At 40.6% G+C, this 27,207-nt stretch overlaps 1 protein-coding gene across 5 annotated transcripts; it reads right to left on the reverse strand.

Annotated features, from left to right (window-relative positions):
• Positions 1–2,971: 2,971 nt before the first annotated feature.
• Positions 2,972–27,168, reverse strand: ADAT2 (adenosine deaminase tRNA specific 2). Of its 5 annotated transcripts, none has more exons than XR_010600115.1 (7): positions 25,478–25,615; positions 25,090–25,194; positions 19,696–19,846; positions 18,978–19,084; positions 17,937–18,009; positions 17,690–17,820; positions 2,972–12,072 (listed from the first exon to the last, which is right to left on the reverse strand). XR_010600115.1 is itself a non-coding variant. In XM_042848211.2 (6 exons), exons 1-6 carry the CDS (start codon positions 27,077–27,079, stop codon positions 17,780–17,782), a joined length of 522 nt encoding a protein of 173 aa, XP_042704145.1. In that variant the 5' UTR covers positions 27,080–27,168; the 3' UTR covers positions 16,445–17,779. The 5 variants fall into 5 exon arrangements, 2 of the variants coding, with proteins under 2 accessions (XP_042704145.1, XP_042704144.2); XR_006173974.2 differs by lacking the exon at positions 2,972–12,072 and adding an exon at positions 16,172–16,266; XR_006173973.2 differs by lacking the exon at positions 2,972–12,072 and adding an exon at positions 16,445–16,574.
• Between the last annotated feature and the right edge of the window lie 39 nt (positions 27,169–27,207).

Below are 27,207 nucleotides of genomic sequence, written 5' to 3' on the forward strand. Positions count from 1 at the left end.
CACAAAGTCAATAGCAGAAGTGGGAAGAGAACCCCCGAGTTCTACTTGTATTATAGCAATAAACAATAACCATGTATGTATTATCAGGGTACTGGTAAATGCCTCTGCTACAGTTGACTAATGTCTTCACTCACCAATAGCCTACTGATGCACCTCCTGCTCTGGCTTATTCATATTTGAGTATGTTTAATAATTTAAATAGTAAACTCAGTAGGACAGGGACATTGTCTATTTCTATGTCTGGGAAGTGCCTAATACACTCTGTGAATGATATGAAAATGGGAAGAGGGTTCCAGAACCGGAATATTGAACAGTTTGGAATTTAGAATTATAAATGATAAAGGGCAGGGGACAGTTTAAATCTAATCACCTTTCTCCTCTTACTGTCTCTGGCTGCCCTTATTATCTCTGTCTCTTAATTCACTTTCTCATCCCCCCATTTAGTATAAGGGGCACAGGTTGGTTGGTTGGTTGGGTTTACGTCGTTGCGGTTGTTGTTGATAAGGTCAATGCTAGGAGCTGATGTACAGGTACAGAATCATCAAAAAGGCCCAGCCAGAATGTTGCTTTGTAAATGTTCTAAAAAAATGTCAAGTATTTTCTTACCGTACAGTAATTCTTTTCCAGTGTAGGGTCCTATAACAATGTAGGGAAACTGTCTGTACAATTTATGAATTATATGTGACATTATGAATTCTCTCTATATATCTTTACCAGACTGCAGACTCTATTTTGGATTTGGGGTTCTTTACCTTCTTTGTTTTCCTATTACCTCTATGTTGGATTAAAATTCCAAAAGCAAATGGCAAAAGAATAACAGAAGAGGGTCATTGACTTAAGTACCCAACCATTGAAACTGCTGTAGACAAAACACTGGGTCCCAACCAGAAGAACTAATTTATCAGGGGAGAGCTTGCCTAGCAATGAAGTCACCTGATAAATATCTGGGACAGGGATCGGCAACCTTTGGCACACAGCCCACCAGGGTAAGCATCTGGCCAGCCAGGACAGTTTGTTTACCTGCCGTGTCCGCAGGTTCGGCCGATCGCGGCTTCCACTGGCCACGGTTCGCCGCTCCAGGCCAATGGGGGCTGCGGGAAGCAGCGTGGGCCGAGGGATGTCCTGGCCACCGCTTCTCCTCTTTCCCTTGCCATTTTTCACTATCTTAAGATGAGAGAAGCTGCTGCAGGAGCTGGATGAACCAGGGGGGAAAACCTTTCCTACCTACCTGAACAGAGATCCCAAAGGACTCCCAAGATATGGTGAGAGGAAATGTGTGCAGGGTTTGTTTTTGTTTTTCTTTGTATGAATCTGTATATTTCTGGGGTGATTAAGTAAAGAGCAATAATGTGTTTGGTTCTGTGCAAAGTGTCTGTCTGTTACATGCTACAGATACCACATGCCCCCTGAGAGAACTAAACCATAACCCAGAAGGCTGACACCTTTGATGGGATTTTGGAAGAGGGGGTGTTTAAGCTACAGAGGAATTTGATGGATCAGCATTGGTAGCAGGGGCTGGGTAACTAGACTGTGTGATCGCAGCTGTCAGGAGGGGGTACTAAACAGAGTCGTCACTCTAACAGTGTGCTAGGAATCCCAAGCGTAGGACAGTGCCTGGGTCTGTTCAGAATCCAGAGGCTTAAAACACCTGAGTATCCAGAGGCTGGGATTCCCCCACGGCAAAGTGGTGGGCTGCTGACAGGGAGATTCTGACCAGATCTGTGACAAAGGCCCAGCCAGAGTGTGGCCTTGAAAATGTGTGTCCTATGCTATGCTCCAAATAAGTATCAAGCATTTTCTTTTCTTACACTCTAGTAATTTTTTCCAGTATGGATTGTTTAGGTTCTATCTTGCAGCCTTTACTCCATGTGAATAAAGGCTGAAGGATTGGGCCCAAGTTATTTGGGAGACTGATTTCCTCTCTATTGATCAAAAGAACAACTGTAGCACTAGCAGCAGCAGAGCAAGCTTTTCACAGAATGCTGTGCCAAAATGCCTGTGCTGTGGGCACCACTTCTAAGGCCACATCTACACTGGGAGCTAGACATATAGACTATCAGCTCCCATAGACATACTCATGCTAGCTGTCACCAAGCTAGCATGCTAACAGTAGTAGCGTAGCTGTGGTAGCACAGGCAGTGGTGAGCAGCGGCATGGGGTAGCTCTGCCGAGTACATACCCATGAATTCCAAGCAGGGTTGTACTCAGGGTGGCTAGCCTGAGTTGTTGCTCACCACTGCTCATTAAGACCTAGTGCAAGTATATCTACATGAGCTGGGAATCACACCCCAAGCTCGAAGTGCAGACATAGCCGAAAGGTTAGGCGGTAGTTCATTTTCCACTTATTCAGGCCTCTCTAGTGCGACTACACCAATGAATGCCAACCATGATGATTTTTTTTTTATTTGTCTCTTGTCGATTAGGAATGGGAATATGACCACCAACTCCTTTCACATGAGACACTGAACAGCCAACAGATGGTAATAACTTTCAGTCACTGACAACATGGTCTGGATTCAAAGCAGAAATATGGAAGTGAAAAACAATTCCATTGGCCATTTCTTAAACCATTCCTGGCTTTACTAATCCTAATGCTGAATAGATCAAGGGCTTGAACTCCTAAATCATTTAGGTGCCTTTGAAAATTTTATCCCATATTCTTCCTGGTTTAAATCCATTGAAGTTAATGGCGTTTCACAGGGGACTGAATCTAGCCAAATAAGTGTCAGTAGCTAGAAAGATTTAACTTTGACGTTAATTTTTTGTCCTCTGTGGAATTCTGGTTAGAATGAGTGGTTTATTATTGATTTAAGTGTATTATAGCCTAGACTTCTGTTTCATTGCTCATGTCTGGGTTCTAGGTATTTAGAAGTCTATATAGCTAAATTATACGGTTATATTGTGTAGTTGCATTAATCTTATAAAGCGTGGAATAAAAAAAGGCATTTCCTAGCAAAGAGAAGATGTTAATGAATGGTAAAATAGGCATTAATTTATTATCTACATCAAATTTATTTTTTTGGCTGGTATAATTGCTATAATACGTATGTATGCATATGAAACAGTTATTTTAATATAAATACAGAATTGAGAGTGTTAGTTACCATCAATCTATAGCACACTATTTAGAAATAATTTATGGACTGTAGTTGTCTTTTCCTCTTTTTTCTTTTTTAAGATTAAATGTACTGAAGGGGAACACAATTTAACAAGTGAACATGGAATTGATTTCATGTCAGCTAATTTTACACAAGTTAATATACTGGTATTAATGATTTGCCTGGTCACCCCTTGCTGTTGAGTTGTATTGTAGTCTCTCTTTGAATTGCTTAGTAAATGTACAGGTAGTAAATATTTAATTTTGTTCAGAAAGTGACATGACCTACTGAAAATAATTAAATATCTAAAAGGTGATTGTATGCTTACAAGGGGAGATGATGGACCTTGAATTGCTTGTTTCCATTTGCTCATGCAAGACTCGAGTTCAAAGGTCAAATCCTTCCTTTATAGGCACTCAAGACCTCAAAACACATCAGCACAAAGGCCTGGAAACAAAGTGATTCCGCTCTACCCTTGTGGATCGGGAGTGACAGTATGTATAGTAGCACAAAGACAGAGGGATTCTAAGCTGGTAAAGTAGTGGTATGTCCAGTGGGTCTGCACCTGGCATGGATCCACTATTTCAACATACCAGGGGAAGCAGAAACCAGCCATGTCCACTACTTCTCACTTATCTTTCAGATGTAGCTTCAGAGCAGCTTTAAAAGGGCTAGTAGGAATGAGTAGAATCCTCAGCCCCACTGTATTCCCCTGAGTGCATAGCTCATTTCTTCAACTAGTTTGAGAGCACAATATTTATTTTTTCCTCAAACTTCCTCAAACCATTTCTCTCCTCTTCCCTCAATGATGATTCATTACAAACATGTTGTTAGCAAAACTTGTGGAAGCTTGTGGCCAATGTATTAGAAATAGAACCATCTTCCTTTCCAAATGCTAACCTGGCACAAATAGGTGGCCTGCATATGGAATATAATCTGGGCTTCGGTGAAGTAATACATGAGGGATGACTTTGGCTCACTGTATTTATTGTTCTATTAGAATTTTTCCTACCCATTCTCTGCTCTGTTTTTCCCTCTGTCAAAATTTTCCACTTCCCACCCAATTCTTTCATTGTGAAGTAGGTAAGTACATTTCTATAGGCCAGACTGATACCCTTAATTGCACTGAATAGTACTTTATAATCAATCAATGGGATTAGTGGAGTAAGGTAATACATCAATCTGGCCCCATTCAACTGAATTTCTGATAAAGTGGGTACTCTTATACCACCTCAATCGCCGTGATATGTGAGAGCTTCTGAATTCCAATGAGAGCTCACTATGCATCCTCATTCATTCAAATTACTCACCAAAGGAGCTTGAGTAATCTATAGGGGTGGCTATGTGGAAGTGATATTGAGGTGGGCGTTCTGTTGCTCCCTGGAATCCAGACACAAAATTACATTGTAGTTGTACTTACTTGAGGAGTGAAAGCAAGGATTCCTTTGCTGACAAAATGGTGGATGTGGTCTTTCCCTATTATGACAGAGAAACTGTGAGCACAGAGAAATGGCCAGGAAGCTGCTGGCAGTGCAGTTTAAGAAAAAGAAAGCACAGTGTGTAATATCATCTCTCTGCTTGGTCATCTGGTGCATGAGTTATAAAACCTCTGGACCTCAGTGATGTCTCATGAGTTCTAAAAACCTACATAATTAATCTAAGTCAGTTGCCACATCTGAACAGACTCAAGGTCTCTTAAATAAAATGGAAATACCTATAATTCCTCAGGAAATTAGAGCTGTTAGGTAGACCCATAGCCGAGGAAAAAATAAAAAGAAGCCATAAAATCTCTGGGCTCTGGAAAAGCTCTGGATGAAGATGACTTTCTAATAGAATTTTATAAACTCTTTCAGTCTCATCTGGCTCCTAATCTATTGAAATGTTTTTAGAGATGTGGAGGAAAAGGGTTTCATTTCAGCATTAATTGCAGCCTAGATTTTTCTTACCTCTCTCCCCACCAAAAAACCCAATGATGGACCATTTGCAATAATTAAATTACAGTCCATAATCCTCTGATTAGTATGAATATAAAGACAGACTAAAATATCATTCAGAAAATTCCAGAACAGTTCCTTTTATGGAGAATAATTTAGCATCTAATCTTGAGGTTCACATTAATCAGAAAAGTTGCTACAGAATCTATAGGCCTGTTAATTTGCTATTTTTAAAATTCTCAAGTAATCATAAAAATAAAACCCAACAACCCCTAACTGGTCTGCATCCCACCCATAAACAACAGCTGACTTCTTTGTTTACCCAAAAACCATTTAGTGCTCTGCCTACTACTCTGCCATACTACATACTATAATTGTATCCTTAATTTTTGTCTTGTTGCAAGTCTGCTGGAAAGCCAAGTGTGCGAGTCCTCATTAGCAGCAATTCATATGTAAATAGTTTAACATCACATAAACAACGGGTTTTTTTTTTTAAAGAAAAGTTGGCCCAAAGACTTGCAAACATTGTGAAGGCTATTGCTCATCCTTCTCGGGTGGGATGACGGCTCAGCTGGTGTTATGATGCTTGGTGAATCTAATGTGCAGTGTGAAGGATGCAGAGCAGCCTCTCCAGGCTATTTCCTTAGATGCTGGAGAAAGCATTTGACAAGAGAATATGAATTAAAATAAATAAATATAAATATAAAATTAATGGAGATATCCTATCTCCTAGAACTGGAAGGGACCTTGAAAGGTCATCGAGTCCAGCCCCCTGCTTTCACTAGCAGGACCAAGTACTGATTTTGCCCCAGATCCCTAAGTGGCCCCCTCAAGGGCTGAACTCACAAATGTGGGTTTAGCAGGCCAATGCTCAAACCACTGAGCTATTCCTCCCCCCTAATACTTATAGAATACTTATCTCCCCATGCTCTATTGCCACAGTTGCAATATTGGAGGCACCTGAGTTGAAGCCTCATTAGCATAAGAGCAAGGGGCTGCTGGCAGGGTATTCTTCATTAGGTACATGAGCCTTTCGAAAGCATGTCTTCCCCTTGGTCTGTAGTGACCTGAATTTATTAATTTCCATGTGCATTGCAAGACCCATTCTTTCTTCACCTGACCATAAAGAAATGGGAGATGGGTAGTGATGGAGTGCAAGTCTGGTGGGGACTTCAGCACTGCTGAGGCAGAATAATTTTCCAAATTCATGTAATGTGTGAGTCAGGTGATCTATTGATACAAAGGTGTATGAGGTAACTGTTAATGGTTTGTGTTAGATTCCACGTTTGATGAAGTTGGGGTAGATATTGCTTTTTGAGTATCTGTTGGAGCTGGGAATGAAAGCCTCAGGGAACGTTGGTGAGTGTCATTGATAGCATTGTAGGTAATATGAAGGTTGAAAGGAACACACAATTCTTTCCCCTTATTTCCACACTTTTAAGGCGTCGGACGAATGGACATGAATCATCAGTTCATTCCAGCAAAAGTATTACGATAACCACGGAGAAATTTGGGCTCGTATCCAGATTTTTAAAAAGTACGATAAAAGCAAGGATACTCCTATCCAGTGGCCAAAACCTACGTTAAAACTGATAGCATCCAAAATCTCCATTGATTTTGATTCTGTTGGGGAGTTTTGCTTTAAAAAACTAATAGGACCACATGGCTTCAGATTTCACCCTTAAACTTTTTAATAAATGGCAAATGCATGATACTGGAAAATGTAAAATCAATCATGAGTTAATGTCTCCAACTCCTTCTGGGCTAATCCTCTTTTGTAATTGGAAAAAAAATCTCCAATAAGCAAGTGCTAGGAATACATCAGACAGGACAGAGATTCCTCACCTCTGATCCATGGACCAGTGGTGCTCTGTAGAACACTTGTTGGTCACATGGTGCAGGTTCACCATGTTTTCAACTGAGAGAACAAACATGAGGCAGAAATGAAATGCACAGGAAAAAGAGATAGAAAACCACATTCTTTAGTCTTGCTGGGCTGTACTGAGCACTGGACCAGATGGGGTGAGTGCAAAGATTGCTTTAAGTTACTTTTGCAGCACCCTGATCCTTGGCTGACTCAGCACTGGACTAGTCTCACAACAGAGATTCATGTAGCCTGAAGGCTGCTGAAAACTGTGCCAGCTAATGACTGGGGAAGACTGCAAAGATGGCCTAAAATGTGTAAGTAACAAAAAGCACAGGAAATAATGTCCTAAACACGTCATAGTGCTCCCATTTATACATCTAGTCTATGATACAGGGAATTTAGTAGTAAGAATAAAGACATGCCATATCTACATTAAGAGCTGCCACAGTGAACAAGGAAAGTATTGAAATAGGAGTGATAGTGAAACACAACACAATGAGATAAACAAGTACTTAAAAGACAGCCCTGTAGGGTGACCAGACAGCACATGTGAAAAATCGGGACAGAGGGTGGGGGGTAATAAGAGCCTATATAAGAAAAAGACCCAAAAATCAGGACTGTCCCTATAAAATCGGGACATCTGGTCACCCTACAGCCCTGGCACAAAGTTAAGGTAAAGAATGGGTGGGGTGGGAATAGGCCAAGGAGTCAATTCACTGTGTAAGGCTCTGAGGCATCTATTGACATTCAGATCTCCAGCTGCCCCCTGGTGTGCAGGCAAGGTACAACACTGAACGCTGCAGAATATTTTTTTTAAAAATCCCCAAACCTAAAGATTTCTCAAGCTGCAGTTGCCCACTCACGGGTTGTGGGCAACTGCAACCCCAAGATGGAAATGCTATTAAAGTATCTTCAAGTGGAAGTAATTAGGGGTTCTGTTGTGCAGGAAGCTGAGGGCCTTTGCTGAAGTCAATGGGAGTGAAGGCTCCTCAAGATCTCACTGGAGATAGTAGATGCCTTACTGGTAAGTTAGCAAATTATTACACAACGGATTTAAATACTACAGAGCACACTCAGTAAGTGCATATGTGTGCGCGTGTGAGTGATTCCTTCAGATTGCTATTGCCAACAGCAGCAGCTCTGCAAAAGAGGTTGGAAATGAACTGTAGACGCTGCAGTGTGGAGGATAAGCAAATGAATCACATTGAAATGAAGTAGCAGCTGTCTTTGTGGAGAGGATTAACAAGAACAGGTTTGGCCACTTAGGAGCTGTCCATCTCCTTCAGAGCCTGGGGATTCTTGGCCTGATGACAGCGTGAGTTTATGAGTGAAGCCAGAGAACACAAAGGTAGCTACACAATTCTGTTCCAACATTAAAGTGACATTTGCTTGTGTAACACTGTAAATCACAAACAACATGGATTGATTTCATGCTTAAAAGTAAGAAAATTTTCTTAATATAAAATAAAATAAGAACTACTCTTCTCTTCCCCAGCAGCAAAATTATGTGAGATGTCCAAATTCATCTTCACCCATTTTTGAAAAAAGTTTACACCAAATTGTTGCACTAGCTTGACTCATATGGATCATTTGCAGAGCAAGGAGCAGGGCTATTACATGACTCCAACCTAAGTGCTCCTCTCCACTTGTCATTGCTTAATTTGATGGGGACTTTGGAGAGGCAAATCAAAGAAAAATGCAGGAAGTGCGAGTGCAGGCAGGAAAAAGACGGCACATGGGATATCCCGACACACACAAATATCTATGTAGTTGCTAATGACACCTGCACAAAAATTCCATGTGGCAGATGGACCATACATAGGGATAGAGGTCAGGGAGTGGAAGAACCAGAGAACAGACGCTCTTAGCATATGTTCTCCTTCTGTGTAAAATATTCTAGTTATTTAGTGATGCTTGGAGCAGCATTATTTATTAATTATTATTTAGCTGTACTAATAAACACTCTCAGAAAAAGCTCTAGGTTTCCTAATTAATTATAGTTACAGTTACAAAATGATGACCATCCAGCAACATTAAATAATTGTAAAAGGGGAACAAGCTAACTCACCAGCCAGTAAATCAAAACAGAAAAGCCCCTTTCACTTCTCTCCCAAGGGACATACCCTCATCCTTTCCAACAAACTGTGTCAAATGGGTGGCTTTTGCAGTGTGACTGGAAGGTTCTGAAGTCTGAGCAATTTCAGACCAAGGTGGGAAACCAGTTAGAGTCCTGGGGGCCTTGCAGAGAAAACAGTACCAGCAGCCCCTGAGAAATCAAACTTGAGAGCCTCTGCTGATCACAGCTATGGCAGTATGTCATAGGAGAGATGAGGTGCCTCAGGTAGGCAGGTTCCAAGCCATTTAGGGCTCTATAGGTCAGAACTAATACCTTAAACTTCACTCTGAGACCGATAGGCAACCAGCCGAGATCCTGGAATTCTAGTGTTATGTGCTCCCAGCAAGATGCCCTGCTCAGTAAGTGAACTGCTGTGTTCTGCGCTGGCATCAGTCTCTGAAGGGTTTTAAGTGGTAGCCCCCCAGAGCATATTGCAGGTGGCAAAGGCATGGCTAGCAATAGTAAAATCCACATCCAAAAATAAAAGTCACAACATCCTGGCTAGGCACAGAGTATAAAAAGCCACCTTAGTTACTACCGCAGTACGATCCTCTAACAACAGCTGGCAGTCTAAAATCACTCCCTAAGTCCTGAACTTTGGTGATGAGTGAAGCAAAGAGGTTGATCTGCTATCTCTTCTGCAGCTTCCCAAACACACAATCCTCACCTCCATTTCTGATGAGCTGAGCTTCAGCTAGCTCGTTCTCATCCACAGCCCTGTCTGAACTGAACAGTGGTTGAGGCGCTGAACCACAATGCCATCCAAGCAAGACAAGAGAGCCATACAGTTGGATGTTATCAGCATACTGAAACGGCTTCCCTGTGCTACCCCATGCAAGAGAGCCTTTTGGGAAGAGGAGCCATAGCATTAGCTAGTCTTAAAGTGATGCCCCAGTAGCCAGTGGCCACATGGCAAATCTGTCAACTGTGGTGACATTGCTAAGCATTCTTGTGTGAAATGAGGAGGACAGTCTGTATTGGGAGTTAGGGCCAAAATTTCCCATGAATCCTGTCTCCATATCTAGCCCCTCCCCTGCCCACACCAGTTTACACCTGGTCTATCTGTCCAGGTTTTTATATAATTCCCAACACCATGGTATTTGAGCAACTAACGTGTCACAGTATAATGCAAACTAATGGCAGCATCTCAAAATTCAAGGCTTTTTTTTCACAGAAGTGGAAAATAGGGTCCTGGGGACACTGAGTGAATTTTTCATGATAGTCACTTATAAATAAGCTTACAAAAGCCAAAAGCCTCACAACAAAATGTATTTTTTAACCATATTAAAATAGGAAAACAGCAGGTGAAATCTTGGCTCCAACTATCCCAATGGCAGTTTTGCCGTTGACTTCACTGGGGGCAGGATTTCATCCCATACCACTACAATCTGACCAATTCCTTAATTCCAGAAATTGCCCCTACTTTACCCAACAGCATCATCAACCACCTACATGTGGGTGTGCGTCACACACACACACACACACACACCCCTAAAAGGAGTCAGAGTAACTATCAGACACATTTTCTCTCACACACACACACACACACACACACACACACACACACACACACACACACACACCCTAAAAGGAATAAGAGTAGCTGGCTCGCTCTGTCTCTCTCACACACACCCCCACTCTAAAAGAAATAAGAATAGCTGGCGGACACACACACACACACACACACACACACTCTCTCGAAATAAGAATAGCTGGCGGACACATTCATAGCTGAGGTCACTGAGTTGCTCTTCAGCCAGAAAACAACAAACTCAGTCCTTCTGTCCTCAGGGCTATATGAGGCTAACAAACATAACATCCCTAAGAAAGGCAAGATTAATCAAACAGTTCTAAACTTTCATGTCTGCAGAGTCCTAAGCTTTTTATTTTACATTACCTTTTTCTTATTTTTTAATCATGCATATTTTGAAAGAGACAAAAGTAAGACAGCATTGAAAACATTTAATGTCTCTATGGAAACACAGGCTAACTCATGTTTTATTGCCAAGTGACTACCTAACTAGAGTTTTACATCCTATTGGATCACTACAGGCCATCTGCCATATCAGAAACTTCTGCAAAAAAAATTTTTTTTTCAGTTAAAGAAAAAAATCATCATTCTTGACTACTAGTTTAGAACAATTTTGAAAAATTCAAATAACCTCACTTCAGAGGTAGCCCCTTAAAAAGATAAAGGCCTGCCTTAGGGAATTAATAGAAAATGACCCATTTCTAGGTGTATTTTAATTATAAGATTGTATATTGGCAGCCACAAGGCAAAACAAATGATTAAACATCTGTTTCTTGTACTCTAGCACTAATTGTCTTCCTCTCTCCTTTCCTCTGTTAGTGTCAAAAGCATTTTCTTTTAAGATTTAACAGTTACTGCCTACACTGGCGCTTCTGGCTGCAGGCTATCTCCCCAGATCTTGCTCCAAATACAACAGAGGAATAGGTTTCTTGCCAAGCCCTGGGAAAGTTTGAGGACTTTACTTTTAAAAATATAATCTTCTATCAGTGCTCTAAGCCTGCCAAGGTAATTATGGGCCATGCTGCATATACATCTCTGCAAAAGACCTGCAGACATTTCAAACACTTAATAGAAGAACTCCATAAATGTACATATTTAAATAAATAAAACTGTCATGTAAAGGTATCACTTAATCTCAAATACTGGAAGGAACTCATAATGAGAATGGAATGGCTCAATAAGCCTTTCAAAGCCCCAAGTTGTAATTTAAATTAATGCTTTCTCCTGTCGTGCCAGTCACAAGACATACTTATTATATCTTTGGATTGTCAATCACAATCCATTTAGCACAGACAGAGCCATGTAGCTTTGTGCTCTTGCCCTTCAAGCTGGTTCAACAATGGCTGAAATAAGGTCACAGAATTCTGTGATTTAAACTGGAGAAGATACAGTCCAAGGTAAGTCTGATGCAGCAGCATATTTTTTGGGGAGGTGAGGAAGCCTGCATTTAAAATACTTAAATTAATTCTATATCATACAAGCTGTGGGTATGTTTTCTGTACCTTTTCATGTCTTCTTGGCCAACACTGTAAGAAACAAACAAAAATAAAAATAATGAAGCAAAAGTCATTTGAAAATAATCTGCATAATTAATAAGATTGCACTGAGATTTCCAGATGGCATTGATAGCCAAGAATGCACTTCAAGCCCAGTGAAGTCTAAGATTCTCATTGACTACAATAGGCTTTGGATGGGTCCCTGGTGAGGTTGTAATAATTTCTTCAGGATGTGGAACCTACCTGTTTTCCATTCCTTGGTCACCTCCTCCTTGGTTTGCTGTAATGCTCTCCACACGTGAAACCTGCTTGCCACATTGTGGCTACCTGCTTACTTGGCAGATTCTTCCATGGAACACATTACACCCATGCTCCAAAAGCAGCAACGGATTCCTATTTGTTTCCAGCTGAGGTCAAGGTTCTGATTTGGACCACTAAATCATTATATGTTTTAAGTCCTGACTATAATGCCCTCTCTCCCTGTGTTCCATACCAATAATTGAGGTCAGCTGTGGATCTCTTCATGATTCTGCCCCTGGAATTCTACTTCAAAGGAAGTAGGAGCAGCGTAGTCTGGCAGAGAGTTCACAGACCTGAACCTATCTTCCTGACGGTCTGACAGAGTCTGAGTTTGTAGATCGTAAGAACATGATGCAAAGTATATCAATTTTATTACATTTTTCATGAAAGAATGTTTTGACTGGTTGTTGGGGACATCAGAATTACTATATTAGAACAGCCCAATGGACAATCTAATATCCTGTCTCTCAGTGACCCGTACCAGATACTTCAGAGGAAGGTATGCAAAAACTCATAATAGACAGTTATGGAATAACATGCCCTTTAGAGGAAGTTTCTTCTTAACCGCCATCAGTTAGTGGTCTGCTTATGCCCTAAAATATGAGGGCTTAGATCCCTTATTAAAATAATTTCATTTATGTAACTTATTGTGATTCTAACAGCATCCCAATGCTAGAGGGCAAGAGGCTCATGGGTATCTGGTGGTGAGTTTCTGTTGGCCTGACCAGTTCAGTGTAGCCCAATTCACTTATGTCATAATCTGTATCTCTTAGGTGTCGTGTAAGATGTTATGGGAAAACCATAACAACCTGATCATTAATATTCTTATGTGGTGCAGGTATAGTAAATGCCCAAAGGACTGTACAAATGTGAAGGAAACATGATACTAAAATGTGTTTAGGGACAAGTCTGGGGAGTGAGTAAACAGTTTTTTTCCAAAGGAAAGGCCGACACCTCCATCCAAGCACAATCACAGACAATTGGCAACCAATCAAGTGGCCATTCTCTAGTATATCGGAGGCTGCAGGAAAAGATTAATTTGCATTGTAGAAAGCACCAGCAAGGAAGAAACCTGCATGGAATCTTCTCCATCAGACTCCATGGCACGTTTCCTCACAGCAAGGGCACTGGACTTTGAGAAAGATACATTTCAAAAGTTCATTGCACTATAAAAGAGAGGGGCACAGAACCCCAAGTTACTTTTCACCTAAAATGACAAAGGAACCAAGCCCTTTGGACTTGGTGGGAGCTCCTTACCGATTGGATGATCAGCCATCTTGCTGGTAAGAAGCATGGTAAGAATCTTAACCTTGAACCAAGACTGTAGTTTTCTTAAGTCTTAGTCACCAGAAAGTGTTTTTCACTTTTATTTGCTTGTAACCATTTCTGACTTTATCCCTTATGTAGAAACTCACTTAAAATCCTTTTTGTTAATAAACTCATTTTACTTTTAATCTAAACCAACCCAGTGCTGTGTTTGAATTAAAGTGATTGTTAACGCCACTTAAAGCAAAATAACTGCTATGTGTAGAGTAGCGGACTTTATTACTTGCCTACATATTCCAGGCCAGAGCTGGACCCTTCAGGGCAGACAGTTTGGGGGAAATTCAGGACTAGGGTGTGTGTTGGGATCACGTGGCTAGTAGTAACCAACGCTGGCGGAGACCAGAGTGTTGCTGTGGTGTGATAAGTAGGCTGCTGGAGTCAAAGTTGCTGAACCAGGGCTTTTTATCACACAGAGATTCAGTGCATGTTTATATGCTGGCTGGGAGCATCCAGACTGGGATGCTAAAGCAGTAGAGGGATGTGGTCGCCCTTGGCCTGGGACGGTGAATCGTGGCCAGTGGGAGCTGCAATCGGCCGAACGTGTGGATGCTGCAGGTAAACAAACCGTCCCGGCCCACCAGCGGCTTTTCCTGGCGGGCCACGTGCCAAAGGTTGCCGATCCCGGATCTATATGGTCATATTTTAATCACATAACATCACAGGCCCTACCATTGTTTGCTATAATAGCATCATACATTCATTATCATTTTCTATTCTGGTCTTCATGTATTGTTGCTGTTTCTTTGATTTTCTGACTGCAGCTTAACATTAACCAAAGGTTTTCATTGAGCTTCCATATTGATACCTTGGTCTCTTTCCTTTAGAAAAAAAATTTTCTTTAAGGTGACAGAAAAACTAAAAGGTGGGTCAAGGCCCAGTTCTAAATGGACACTCTATAAAGCTTGTAGATTTTTTACATGGCTTGATTTCTCTATTAGGTTAAACTTCTCAAACTCAGGTGCCTAACACTCAGACACGTATTTAAATACATAATTTTCAAATGTCTTGAACACCTACAGCCACAACAGCAGTTAATAGAACTTGAGGCACCCAGTATGAATACAGTACAATACAACAACGCCAACATTTTCTAACAGGCTTTGGGGGCCTGTAGCTGTTAGGAGTATCTTTATCAATTGATCTATCAATGTATTTTTTCAAGTCAGGAGAGAGAAAGTAAAATCCATGAATATTTTCCATGACAAGGAAATAGGTTTTGTAACTTAATTTTGCTTTTTCAGAGGAGAGAAATTGGTTCCCTTTCAAATCCGTCATCAAGGATTCATCAATACCCAAGAGAGTCCATTTTGGGACCCCAACAGACCAACATGAGGCTGGGGAACATGCCAATTTAGCATCAGTTCTAATGCTACAAACAGTGTTGGTAATAGAGGCTAAAGCCTTGATCCTGAAAACACTTAAGCATATGAATGGTCCCACTGATTTCACGTGGGTTAGAGATGAAAAGATTTGTAGGAGCCTGTAACTGTGGCTTTTTCTTTTCTGCTTTACTTGTTGGAAGGGATAATCAACCCTATCAGAGACTTAGAAATGTCACCACCAGATTTAGTCTGGGTTTTTTCACTTCATTATAACTTTGTCCTAGGAGCTAGAAATTGACCAGGTTAGAAAAAGCCAGTGGTTTGGATAAGGCTTTCTCAACTCCTGCTATCTGAAATACGACCCAGCAATATATCTGGCCTGTCATACGGATCAATATCCTAACATTTTTAGAGAAAGAAAAACCTCTCTGTAAGATGGGTTTCTTTTAAAGAATCACACTTGCCATCTTTTGTTCCAGTTCGAAAGTCCTAGATAGAATCTCACTGTGTCCACCACCTTCAGCTGTACTGTGTGCGTTATGCCGTCCTTCTCCCCAACAGCTTGATTCTTAAGCCCTGGTTCTTGCTGAATTATTACTCACGTGACTAGTCCCATTGACTTCAGTGACTAGTCCTCATGCAAGTACGCTTTCCTCAATGTAAATAAGGATGGCAAAATCAGGCTTGGCTTCAGAAGTATTTAATTTTCCTATTAGCAATGATCTATATACTTAAATGGTTTCAAATATTAATTAATTTGTCCTTTCAACACACTAGTGAGATACGGAAGTATTGGTATCCATTTTACAGATGGAGAATGGGGGCAGAGCGTGTAAGGCCCAGATCCTGAAAAAGTATTTAGGTGCCTAAATCCCACTGATTTCAAAGGGAATTAGACTCCTAAATATCTTTGAGGATCTGGGCCTCAAAATGACTTGTTCAAAATAAACCAAAGAAGCTTGTCTTAAAGCCAGGAATTCAACTCATATCTGAGTCACCAGTCAAGTGCCTGAACCACTGGTATATCCGTCCCCTGAGATTCTCCTAGGCATTAAAACTGTTATCTAAATTGTGACTATTTAGGCAGTCTGTTTCAGGGTCCCTTGTAGCCCTTGCTTACTGAAGGAAGGGAACGGACAGTATCTCCTTTCAGCACTACATAATCTCCATTGATGCTGATGAACCTACAAATGCAGTAACATTTTATTTGGCTATAGGAAAGAAAAGACTCAGACAAGCAGCAACTGAGGTCCAATGGGTCAGGAAATACAATAGACTGAAAATGTAAACAAAAGGAATAATTTTAAAATCTTGTAAATAACAGTAATATTAAAAATAGCATATAGGAGCCCAGCACAATCTTTTTTTTTTAAGTTCCTTTTTCCTCCATTCAGTAAACTATAAGCATTGAGAAAATTATATAAAGAAAATAAATTCCAAGGTGTTGGCAGAACTGGTGGCAAATGAGTTTCTTTATTTTACCATCAAAAACAAAAATTTTTACTTTTTCAACGTTACTCTAATTGTGGAAAATATTTGTACCGTGATTTTGACTTTTGTATCCATAGAATTCTAATCTCTCTTCTGTAATAAAAAAATAAGACGTTTCTCAAAATTTCTGCATATCAACCGACTAAATCACAAGCTGTTTTTTCCTCAAGATAAATATCCACCAAAAGCAATATAATCAAGGATTCAACTTAGACCTATACTTTTTATTCATTAGTGGAACAGTAAGGCCCTCTTCTGGATTATGAATTACAGCATGGCCAAGCAAAAGCATATGTAAGTGACATTTAAATAACAAATGCTCCAAAAGGTAGACTGTCATGCATCTTGTTTTCTTTTTCTTAGTGCCATTTTCCTTCCTAGTTTTCACATTTGTGATTATACATTTCAAATGCCATGATTTAGTAGTTTAGAATGAGTCCAACTGACTGATGGATTTAATTCTTAACTGTCATCTTTTTCAATATTCTAACATTCAAGAGAGGGGTAAGAGGGACACACTTTCATGGCAACCTCCAAAACTTCACGTACAAATACTATGCAGGCAAAACTGGAATTTGCTTATGCAAATCACCATTTGTTTATGCAAATCAAGTAGTCACACATGTAGTTTTGTATAAATATCTGCCTTTTCATATGTGACTTTTCAGAAACTCTTTGAAAGTTTGGCCTACAGTAGATATACAGTGGAAAACAATGAACTGCTACATTGGTCTGATCTCAATTTTCAAGATCGGTATAGTTGCTTAACTGTCCTTTTGTTACCCCCTTGTAACTCTTAATTGAATTCTAATTCAATATGCAGTAGGGTATGTATATGAATGTAACTTTCTAAGTGGCTTGTTTATCCACTTTTGGTATCGATCTAGTCTCTACAAGTATCTGCTGTTTAATAGCAAGAGGCTGCTCCATAGACAAAAGGACACAGATATTCATCCATGTACTGTACAGAATGGCAGTTACTCCAATGGAGTGCTGAATCCATATGGCTGAAAAGAAGTTCAGTCTGAACTATAATTCAAAATATTCCCCAAAAAACAGAAACCATACATTCTTCCTAAAGACTATGTTTGGTGATGAGAAATCAGTCAACCTACTAGCCATAAAAAATGACAGAAACCGATAATGTTCAACTAGTGAAACCATACAGATCAACATATTTGAAATTCATTAATGTTTCCATTCCATACCCAAATGCTGTATCAAAGGGAACACTGAAGAGATCTTTTTCCACAAATCATTATTTTGTTATCTTTCAGTTTTCCATCAGTAGAGGACTATCACTTATGGCATTCCTTTTTCCGTACTTTTGATTTCGGTGCTGCCAGAAAGGATGGAGGAAAAAAGACATGGAAAGTGAAAGATGACAATGCCTGTGCCAGAACTCTTTTAATTTATGATTAGGGTTAAAGTAGTTGCAAAAAAAAGGAAACTTACCATTTGGATTTTCTTGTCTGTAGAAGGTTTTTAACATGTCCACTGCTTCTTCAGCTCGATAACCAGCAATGCACTGTTGAAATTAGAACTCTATGTTCATTAAAGCATCCAAAACCAAGATGCCTTGTGCCACACAATAACACCTGAGGTGTAGGATAATTGCACAGAATTTGTACTTCCTTTTCTGTTTACTGACAGTACATCTCTAATTATCTGTGATCAGAAACCCTCATTTTCAGAATGAAGACCTTGTCTGTTTTTAAAATTAGGCTGAGGCTTAGTATAGTAGTTGACAGACCTCCTCATCCTCCACAGGAGTTATAAGAAAAACTCTTCTGCAACCACCCTTCCCTCCCCCACATACTAGCAGTGTACTTTCCGTTTACTTCTGCAAATCACACTAACCCTTGGGAATATAAGAAACATTCATGCCGGTATTTGTAAATTAGGTTCCTATCAAGTAGCTCTTCTATTATCCTATTCCTAGAAATCAATTCTGAGGCTTCCTTGGCCCTTCAAAAGTAACACTCCCACCCACAAAATGTACTGTAACTGGCCCAAATATGTGAATGGGAATGATAGGAAAAATAACGAGCTAGGATGTTTTCAATAACACCACTAATTGCAGAGAGTACACCCACATAAGAAGGTGCTAACTTGTACACATTCATCCCACTGCAATTCCTTGAAAAAAAACCAAACATTTACTATAGAAATAGCCTTTTCCTTTACACAGTTGGGTATATCTGAGAGCTAAATACCCATTTTCAGCTTGAATATCAGAAAATCTTTCAGAAGAAGACTGTACAAAGCTCTCAAACTGTACTCTCATAAGCAAGCTTCCTCTCTCCCCCCCCCACCACTGATCAGCAGGTGGTCAATCTAAAAAGCAGGTGCTTATGTTGTGATGCCATCAGTATGTTCTTGCTGATGTCGGAAACCCTTTTACAGCCTCACTATCTCAGTTTCTCATCACCAACAGTAACTGTATTCATTGTTTTAAACATTAAATACAAGAAGGAACACATCTTGATGTTTTACCTGAAATGGTTCCCCAGTGTCTGTTAAGTTAGCAGAGGAGATGTTCAAAACTGAGCCACAACCTCCAAATCGCTCATTTTGACAGCCATACACAACCAGTGGGATTTATATGAAAGAGTTAAGGAACTAAGTTAATAAGAAAAGAGTGGTATGAAGCAAAGTATCCTGATTTTACTGGCCATCTGAGTTCAGTAAATTGTGCTTGTACTCTTTTTATAAAATTAGTCTGCACTCAACCCTCACTCCTGTGTGCTACTTCTGGGTAACGCACGGAGCATGCCTTCTGCAGATGGAAGGATGGGTCATCCTGCTCTGGCCTTTGAAGATGGAAGAGAAGAGATCCCAAAGGGGACACATTGGAAACCACATATTACCAGTTTGTTACATTTTCTAAAACTGGACACTTGCATGGGATTAACTAATTGTATACAGTAACAGGCTCTTTCTGAGAATTACTTTCACACCCCTAAGAGAAAACAATGTATGTGCCAGGTTTGCAAATTGCTTTCTCTTATCCTTAAATCTCTCATCCTTGGTCATATGGCCTTCAATATAGGAACTGTAGCATGGACATGTTCTCTGAGCAGATAAGCTGGTACCTTATAAACCTTTGTTTGACAACATCAAGCTCTTCTCCATTGGTTCATTACCAAATGATTTACTTGAAAGTAACATATCGCCATATGGTTTCCCAGCATGAATCAGAACCAAAGGATACTCATCAAGCGCAGGGCAGCTGCACACATGATACAAGGTTCTACAGTTACATACAACACTGTGTGTGCAAACACTTCCGCGGGATCCTTGTCGTGTTGATGACACCAGTCTAGGACCTGATCGATTGCTACCATTTCTGCATGTCGAGTAGCCTGGGAATTTATAGGGAGACAAAAAAGGCTTGCATTGATCTGCAACTTTGAACATATTACCCCTATTAACCTTATCCACTCAAGTGAAATGAGAACACACCACCATAAAATTATCTCTTTTTAATAAAAACAAGGTGGGCTACAACTTGTCTATTAGAAATCAGTTATTTTCATTTCTATCACAGTGGCATTGTAATGCTTCTTTGAAAGCACTCTTTTTTGGCTGGTCCCGGCTGAAGAATTGAGTACACACAGAGTGCAATTTCAATTTTGCACAGATTGATTTGAAGTAACGATACTCAGCCTCAATTTTTAGTCATGTACAACTCTCAAGGAATCCACAAGCTTGATCAGATCTCTTCTCATTCTGTCTACTCCTTGGCAGAACAACCAGAGGGCTCAACTCAGAAGTACCTCTCACCCCTATCCTGCTCCATGTGTAAGGTAAATGTTGAGTAAACAGACCAGAGTGACCTCTTTGCAGTCAGGAAATATGGGAAGGGAATGAGGAGGAGACATGTATCACTGTGATGGGTGTGGCATAATGAACACAAACAGAATACAGAAACTAATGGAGTTGCAGAGACCCACAAAACAATCCCAGAATAACGTCCTGATATTGCACTGTAATGTCGGCATCATGATATAGCAGTCACCATGAGTTTTGTTGACCTAATGTCACAACACAAACATCACAAGATAATATAACATCATTGTTCTGATTATTTTGTGGCTCTCTGTGACTCCATTAGATTTCAAAGTAGCTCTTCAAGTTTGAGAATCATTTATTTTAATTAATATTACCAAGATAATTTTCTTTTTTTAAATCCTTATTTAGGAAAAGAAGGATTTTTTTTTTGTGTGTGTCCCAGGCACTGAACTGGAATGTGGGAGATCTGAGTTCAACTCCCAGCTCTGCCACTCACTTCCTGTGTGACGTTGGCCAAGTCATTTAATCTTTGTGACTTTATTTTCAATCTGTAAAATACGGATAATACCTCATTAGGGTGCCATGAAGCTAAATTCACTGTTGATTGTGATGTGCTTGGATATTAAGGTGATGGGGCCCATGTATACAGATAAATAGGTTACTAATAAAATCTTATGTTGCTAAAACTAATAACTGTAAATTCATATTTAGATTCACATTTAGAATCTACATGTGGATCTAAATCAATATTTAGATGTAATTCCCACATTCTTAGTGATGCAATGTGACCTTAACATTGTCTTAATATGGTAGCTGAGGATTCCTCGGTGAAGGCTGACACTAAAAGTGATTTGGGGATTCTAGTGGGTAACCTGCTGAACATGAGATCCCAGTGCAACGCTGTGGCCAAAAAGGCTGATGCAATCCATGGATGCATAGAAAGGGGAATCTTGAGTAGGAGTAGAGAGGTTATTTTCCCCCTGTATTTGGCACTGGTACGACTGCTACTGGAATACTGTGTCCAGTTCTGGTATCCAGTAGGATCCAATTCAAGAAGTATGTTGAAAAATCAGAGAGGGTTCAGAGAAGACCCATGAGAATGATTAAAGGATTAGAAAACATAGTGACAGACTCAAGGAGCTCAATTTATTTAGCTTAACAAAGAGAAGGTTTGTTAAGGTTTGTCAAGTGACATGATTATAGTCTATAAAAACTTACATAGGGAACAAAGATTGAAGAACCCATTATCAAATATATCTGAAAAAAGTATAACACAATCCAATGGCTGGAGATTGAAGCTAGACAAATTCAGAGTGGAAATAAGGTGCAAATTTTTAACAGTGAGGGTAATTAACCATTGGAACAATTGACCATGGGTCGTGGTGGATTCTCCATCACTGGCAATTTTTTAAATTGAGATTAGATGTTTTCCTAAAATTTATGCTCTAGGAAATATTTTGAGGAAAGTGTATGGTCTATGATCACCTAGTCTGACACAACAATCCCTTCTGGCCTTGGACTCTAAGAATCTATGAAGGCTGTGCGCATTGAGTGTGCCTGGGAGTGAGCTCAGTGCACTCCATTAATCCCTGGCCAGCAGACTGATTCCCGGGAAACCATTATAGTCAATGTAATTTAGAGCAGCCCTGTTTGACTGCTCAAAATTATGCCCTGAAGATCACAGGAGGCATGAAGATAGAGCCACCTCTGCTCACCCCCACACCAATTCAACGGCACCCACCATGAGCTGGATGTAGATGAGGATTGAGTCCACATTAGTGGAACAATACATGGCCTTAAAATATGACTTTGTAAACAGGTATATTGAAACAAACCTATGTGTCATTTTTATATGAGTTGTGCATGTGGTCACTTTCATATTACATCATATGAGTCAATTTATAATCTCCTATAAGCCCAATATATAAAAATTATTATTTGCATAGCATTTGTGTGCTACATATTAATTCATTATTATATAAAGGAAAAAAACATATAAACAGTAACAATGGAACATGAAAATAATTATTGTTATAGAAGGGTGATAAAAGGTGTTGGAAGAATAGACATTACCTGAAGGTGAAGTCATTAGGGAAGAAACTTATGATGATATTAATACAGTGCCCAAAAGTATCCTGCCCTGAAGAACGAACAATATAAATCTTACACAAGAATCAACAAGTGAGAGTGACAGGGCTAAAGCTGGTAGTTCTATTTTATCTCAGGGCATCATTAGTAATTTATGAGTGGAAACAATATTTCCTTTTCAGTGCTTACATACTGTACTTGCAAGATGCTCTGGGCAATGACACATGCTGGCATGACTAAACAGGAGATAAATAGAGAGGAGAAGCGTACATGTGGTAACAAAGAATCTTAAAGGGAGAACAGTTTAGTGGGAGGGGTATGCTTGCACATAAACAAATTCCAAAAAATGTTCTTGCTGGGAAGGGCCACATGTATTATTACAGAGGAAATAGTAGGGTTGTCTGAGGAAAGACTGAGAACAATCAGGCAAGCGTGGGAGCAGCCAGAGGGAAAACAATGCTGGCTAGGTCTTGTGTACCTATTGCTAAGTTGTTTAAAAAGAATGACTTACAAAGATATTTGTTGCACTGTTGCCCAACGAATTCAAGTAATGACAAGCCTAACATCTTGAAGGGCTGAATCTAGATACATGCTCCTACTAAGCAACATGAAAGATTCTGTAATGTATACGGCCCTTCCTCCCATCCCAATCTTAGCAAGAAGGAGGAGCCTGATGATAAAGAATTTTAAAATAAGGCTGGTAGAAGAGGTTGCCTCACTGGTTTTACATATATTGCTATTGGCGCATGGAACAGAAAGAGAGCATATGTGACAATATGCAGAATAACTAGAGATTTCAGTTGCTGGCAAAATTTGGAGAGATTTCAGAAAAGAAATTTTTAGACAAAAATGACTAGTTTTGGAATAGGGAGAAGGGGTTTTGAGTGCCCACAGCAGTTCACTTTGCGCCTAGTCAACTAATGCCAGAAAATTGTGTGAGAAAATACAAAGAGAAATATTGAAGACATTTTGGTCTTTCCTGCTTACATATTTTCTAGTAAGTAATCACTATCACTCTAACACCATCTTTCATCCAAGACCCAAACTGCTTGTAGTCATTGAAGAACAAGGGCCAGATATTCAGAAGTGCTGAGCACCCTCAGTTCCCAATTACTTCAATGTGAATGGTGTGTTTTCAGCACTTCTGAAAATCAAGCCACAAAAAATGTGAAACTTGGGTGCCTAAAGTTCCCTTTACACTTTTTTTCTGTAGGAGTAAGGGTGCTACTGCTTATTTTTTGTGATTGATTTCTACTGTTACATTCTGCCTTATAACAGTAAATTCTCCCTATCTGGATTTAGAATTCTTCACTTTATTTTCTAAATAATGGTGTAGTATTGATTAAATACATGTTGTAGGTCATCTAAAAGGTACCTGTATTTCAGTGGTGGGAGAAGGATTCATACTGATTTTAAACTGAACTCCCCAACATGTACTACACTTCTAATTTTCATGAACTAGAGATGAGAAGCAAAGCTGCTACAAAAAGGTTGTGCATTATCATCCAACACAAATGGAAGTGGGTCATTAGACCATCTCTTTGAAACTGAATTTGTAAGCCTCCTTTTTTTATTTTGTTTTTGGACTGGATGAGACATAATACAAATTGAAGACCTGAATCTGCAATCAGATCCATTTGGGGCAAACCTTTCTACCTGCACAGAGCCCCACTGACTTCTATAGGGCTCTGTGGGGCTTAGGACCCACCCACACAGATCTGATTGCAAGAATTGGGTCTAAATGTTGAAAGCAGAAATTCAGTATAGCAAAAGTCTTTGTTATTGACATAATTTGGATAAACAATACAGTTGAACTTTTCTAAAATGTCTATTCTAAAACTTCCATACCAAAACTAGCAGTCCCAGTATTGTCTTTCTTCCCAACGAAGTTTTCATAGATGAATACTAGAGTTGGGTCTCATATTACTAAAACTAACTTTTGAGAAAACACACTAACATCAATCCTATGAAGTATTATTGTAAGTAAATAAAACCCAACTGCACTTGTCAAAGTACATTTTGCAAAGTGACATCCTTGTTTTGTTCATTTAAATGCTAAATTAAAAAAATCAATTATTTGTCATCTGTCTCCCACTCATTAATGTGAATTAGCAAGGCTCTCCTGCATAATTTATTATGTCCACAAATATATGGAAAAAAAATTACCAGTAGTCTACATTATAATGCATTACCTTCAGTGTCCTGTAGTCACAGGAAATTTGGGTGCTGCTTTAACTATAAATATGATTTCAGTACAACATATAAAGTACAATATATGTATTTGTATAGCTATGTTATATCTGTGTATATCAACTTTCTTTTCTGATTTTTGTTTATTTCTTGTCATAAATAGCTCTAACTAGAGGAATTACTAATAAGTAGATAAGCGGAAATTTCTGAAATCCATCACTCGCATAAATTACAGTCAGTAAGTACACAAATGTCCCAGGTGATACCAAAAGCATATTGAAATAACTAGACCATGCTCTGAAAAATAAACATGCAAAAAGTGATAGCAAAAAAAAAGAAAAAAAAAACCAGAATGGCTAATTTGCTGAAAGGGGGGGGCATTATTAGGTGTGCAGAGATAGAAATGTGAAATATATATCAAAAGAAAACAAAATATGCACATATGGGGGGAAATCCAGGCCCCACTGAGGTGAACGATGAAATTCCCATTGCACATAGTGTGTACTTTTTTGATAGGGCTTTTTTTGCGACTTACATTCTTAGTTTCATTCACCTCATTCCTCCCCTTTCCTAGGATCTCATTGTTGTAGACCATAAGGCAGCCAACAGGAACTTCCCCATTTTCCAATGCTTCTTTAGCCTGCAAGACACACAAGAAAATTAGGAGTGGAGGGGGAAATGTTAACGATAAAGTGCAGACAAAATAAAACCTAATTGCTATTTGCGTTTGTATATACTGTACACTTGATGGCAAAGTTACACTCTGTCACAGAAGCTCTTTCTGTATTTCCAGTATAGGTTTACCATATTGCAGGTTCCCTAAAAGAGGACACTGCCGGAGGGGGAGGGAGCTTGGGGGTAGGGGGAGCAGGAGGGGTACAGTTGGGGCTGCTGAAGGAGGTACCTACAGCGGAAGTACTCACTGGAGGTGGGGGGCAGTAACGTTCCCTGTCACGGTGGCTGGTGCGAGCCCAGGACGCAGCAACAACCATCAGTCAGTGCCTCCCCAGGGATGGGAGTTGGGGCCTAGGTAGGTGGGATCCAGCAACTGTGGCTGCAGGGGAACGAACCAATCAGCTGCGGATGCAAGGGAGGGACCAGAGCTCTTTCTGAGCTGCAGCTTGTCTGCTCTGCAAAAACCCTGGACATTTCCTGTTATTAGAAAAATCCACACAGACAGACAAAGGAAGCTCAAAAAAGAGACTATGTCCGGGAAAACCAGGATGTATGGTAACCTTATTCCAGTAAGAAGACAGACCTGAGATATTTTATGTCTTTTCTAAATAAAGGGCCTGATTCAGCCCAGGAAACCTTGTGGCAAAAATCTTGTGCAAACAGCAACACATACACCTTCCATGAAGCCAGTGTAACCACAAATGTGGGAGTGCTGATCGGGATGGGAGTGTGGTGAGAGACTGATTGAATGCATTCAAATATCCTCTGGTGTGGCTACTACGGCTCTCACCCAATGTACAACCCATGAAGGCAGGCAGATGGTTATACTCCTTCCTGCCCTCCTTTAGGTGAATCTTCCTCAGGCACAGAGGGCCAGCCTATTGCAGAAAGGTGCAACTGACACCTCCCTAGTCCAGGAGACACTAACCAAGACACTTTACTTGCAATTTATGTCCACATCCTGATTAGTAAGCTCAATAAGGGTCATTTTAGATATCGGTGACCTTGACTGTACCCATGCAGCTGGGCCACGCTGAACTCTCTAATGTAGCTGTGCCCTTAGATGAGGGGTAAACTTGAGGTGCTGACTTTTGGTCACTCATGAGTAAACATACTAAATCCCGTGCCCGGACTCAGACATCTGCCAGCCTACATTCCCCTTGCAGCTTCAGCTACATGGGGTACCTGCTGCCCTGATACAAACAGCTGAGTGATGCTGGGCCATCCAGCTCTCTGTCTTCACTAGCTATTTTGCCTCAAGTGAACAGACTGGCCAATTCACTCAAGTTAGCCAACTCTAGGGAAGACAAGTCCTGAGTGCTGGAGCCCACCACCCTGGTGCCCCAGCTCCAGTCTAGGCGCAAAACTACACCACTTTAACCCCAGCTGTGTCTTTTAACCCAGACCTGAAGAAGAGCGCTGTGTAACTCCAAAGCTTGTCTCTCCCACCAACAGAAGCTGGTCCAGTAAGAGATATTATCTGGCACACACACACCCCTTGCCTCTCTATTTTAACTCAGTTATAAGGGCGTGCTGCTCCCCCTGCAGAGATTCCTAGCTCAGGCAAACCCGCCCGCACTGGGCTTGTCAGGAAATTAACAGGTACCAACTAGACTGTAAGCTCCGTGGGGCAGGGACCCGGGGGCTCTCCTGGCTCCGTCCAGCGCCTAGCACAGTGGGGACCAGGCGGTGGGGAGGAGGGTCCTAGGTGCCCGGAGGCTACAAATAACAACAAACGCCCCTCTCCAGCCTTTGCGCCCTGGGGGCTTTATCCCCTTTCCTGCACCGGGCGGCCCCCCACTCACCATGCGCAGGGCTCGGTCCATCCAGCGCTCCGCCGCCACCTCCATCCCCCGCCGGCCGGGCCCGGAACGCGCCGCGCCGCGCGGCTGTTTCCGGGGGAGCCGGGCGGCGGCAGCACCGCGGGGAGGCGGCCTGGGCGTGTCGGTGTCTGCGCGGCCGCCTCTGCCCGCCCCTC

This window comes from Chrysemys picta, chromosome 3 (genome assembly GCF_011386835.1).
Source record: "Chrysemys picta bellii isolate R12L10 chromosome 3, ASM1138683v2, whole genome shotgun sequence".
NCBI lineage: Eukaryota > Metazoa > Chordata > Testudines > Emydidae > Chrysemys > Chrysemys picta.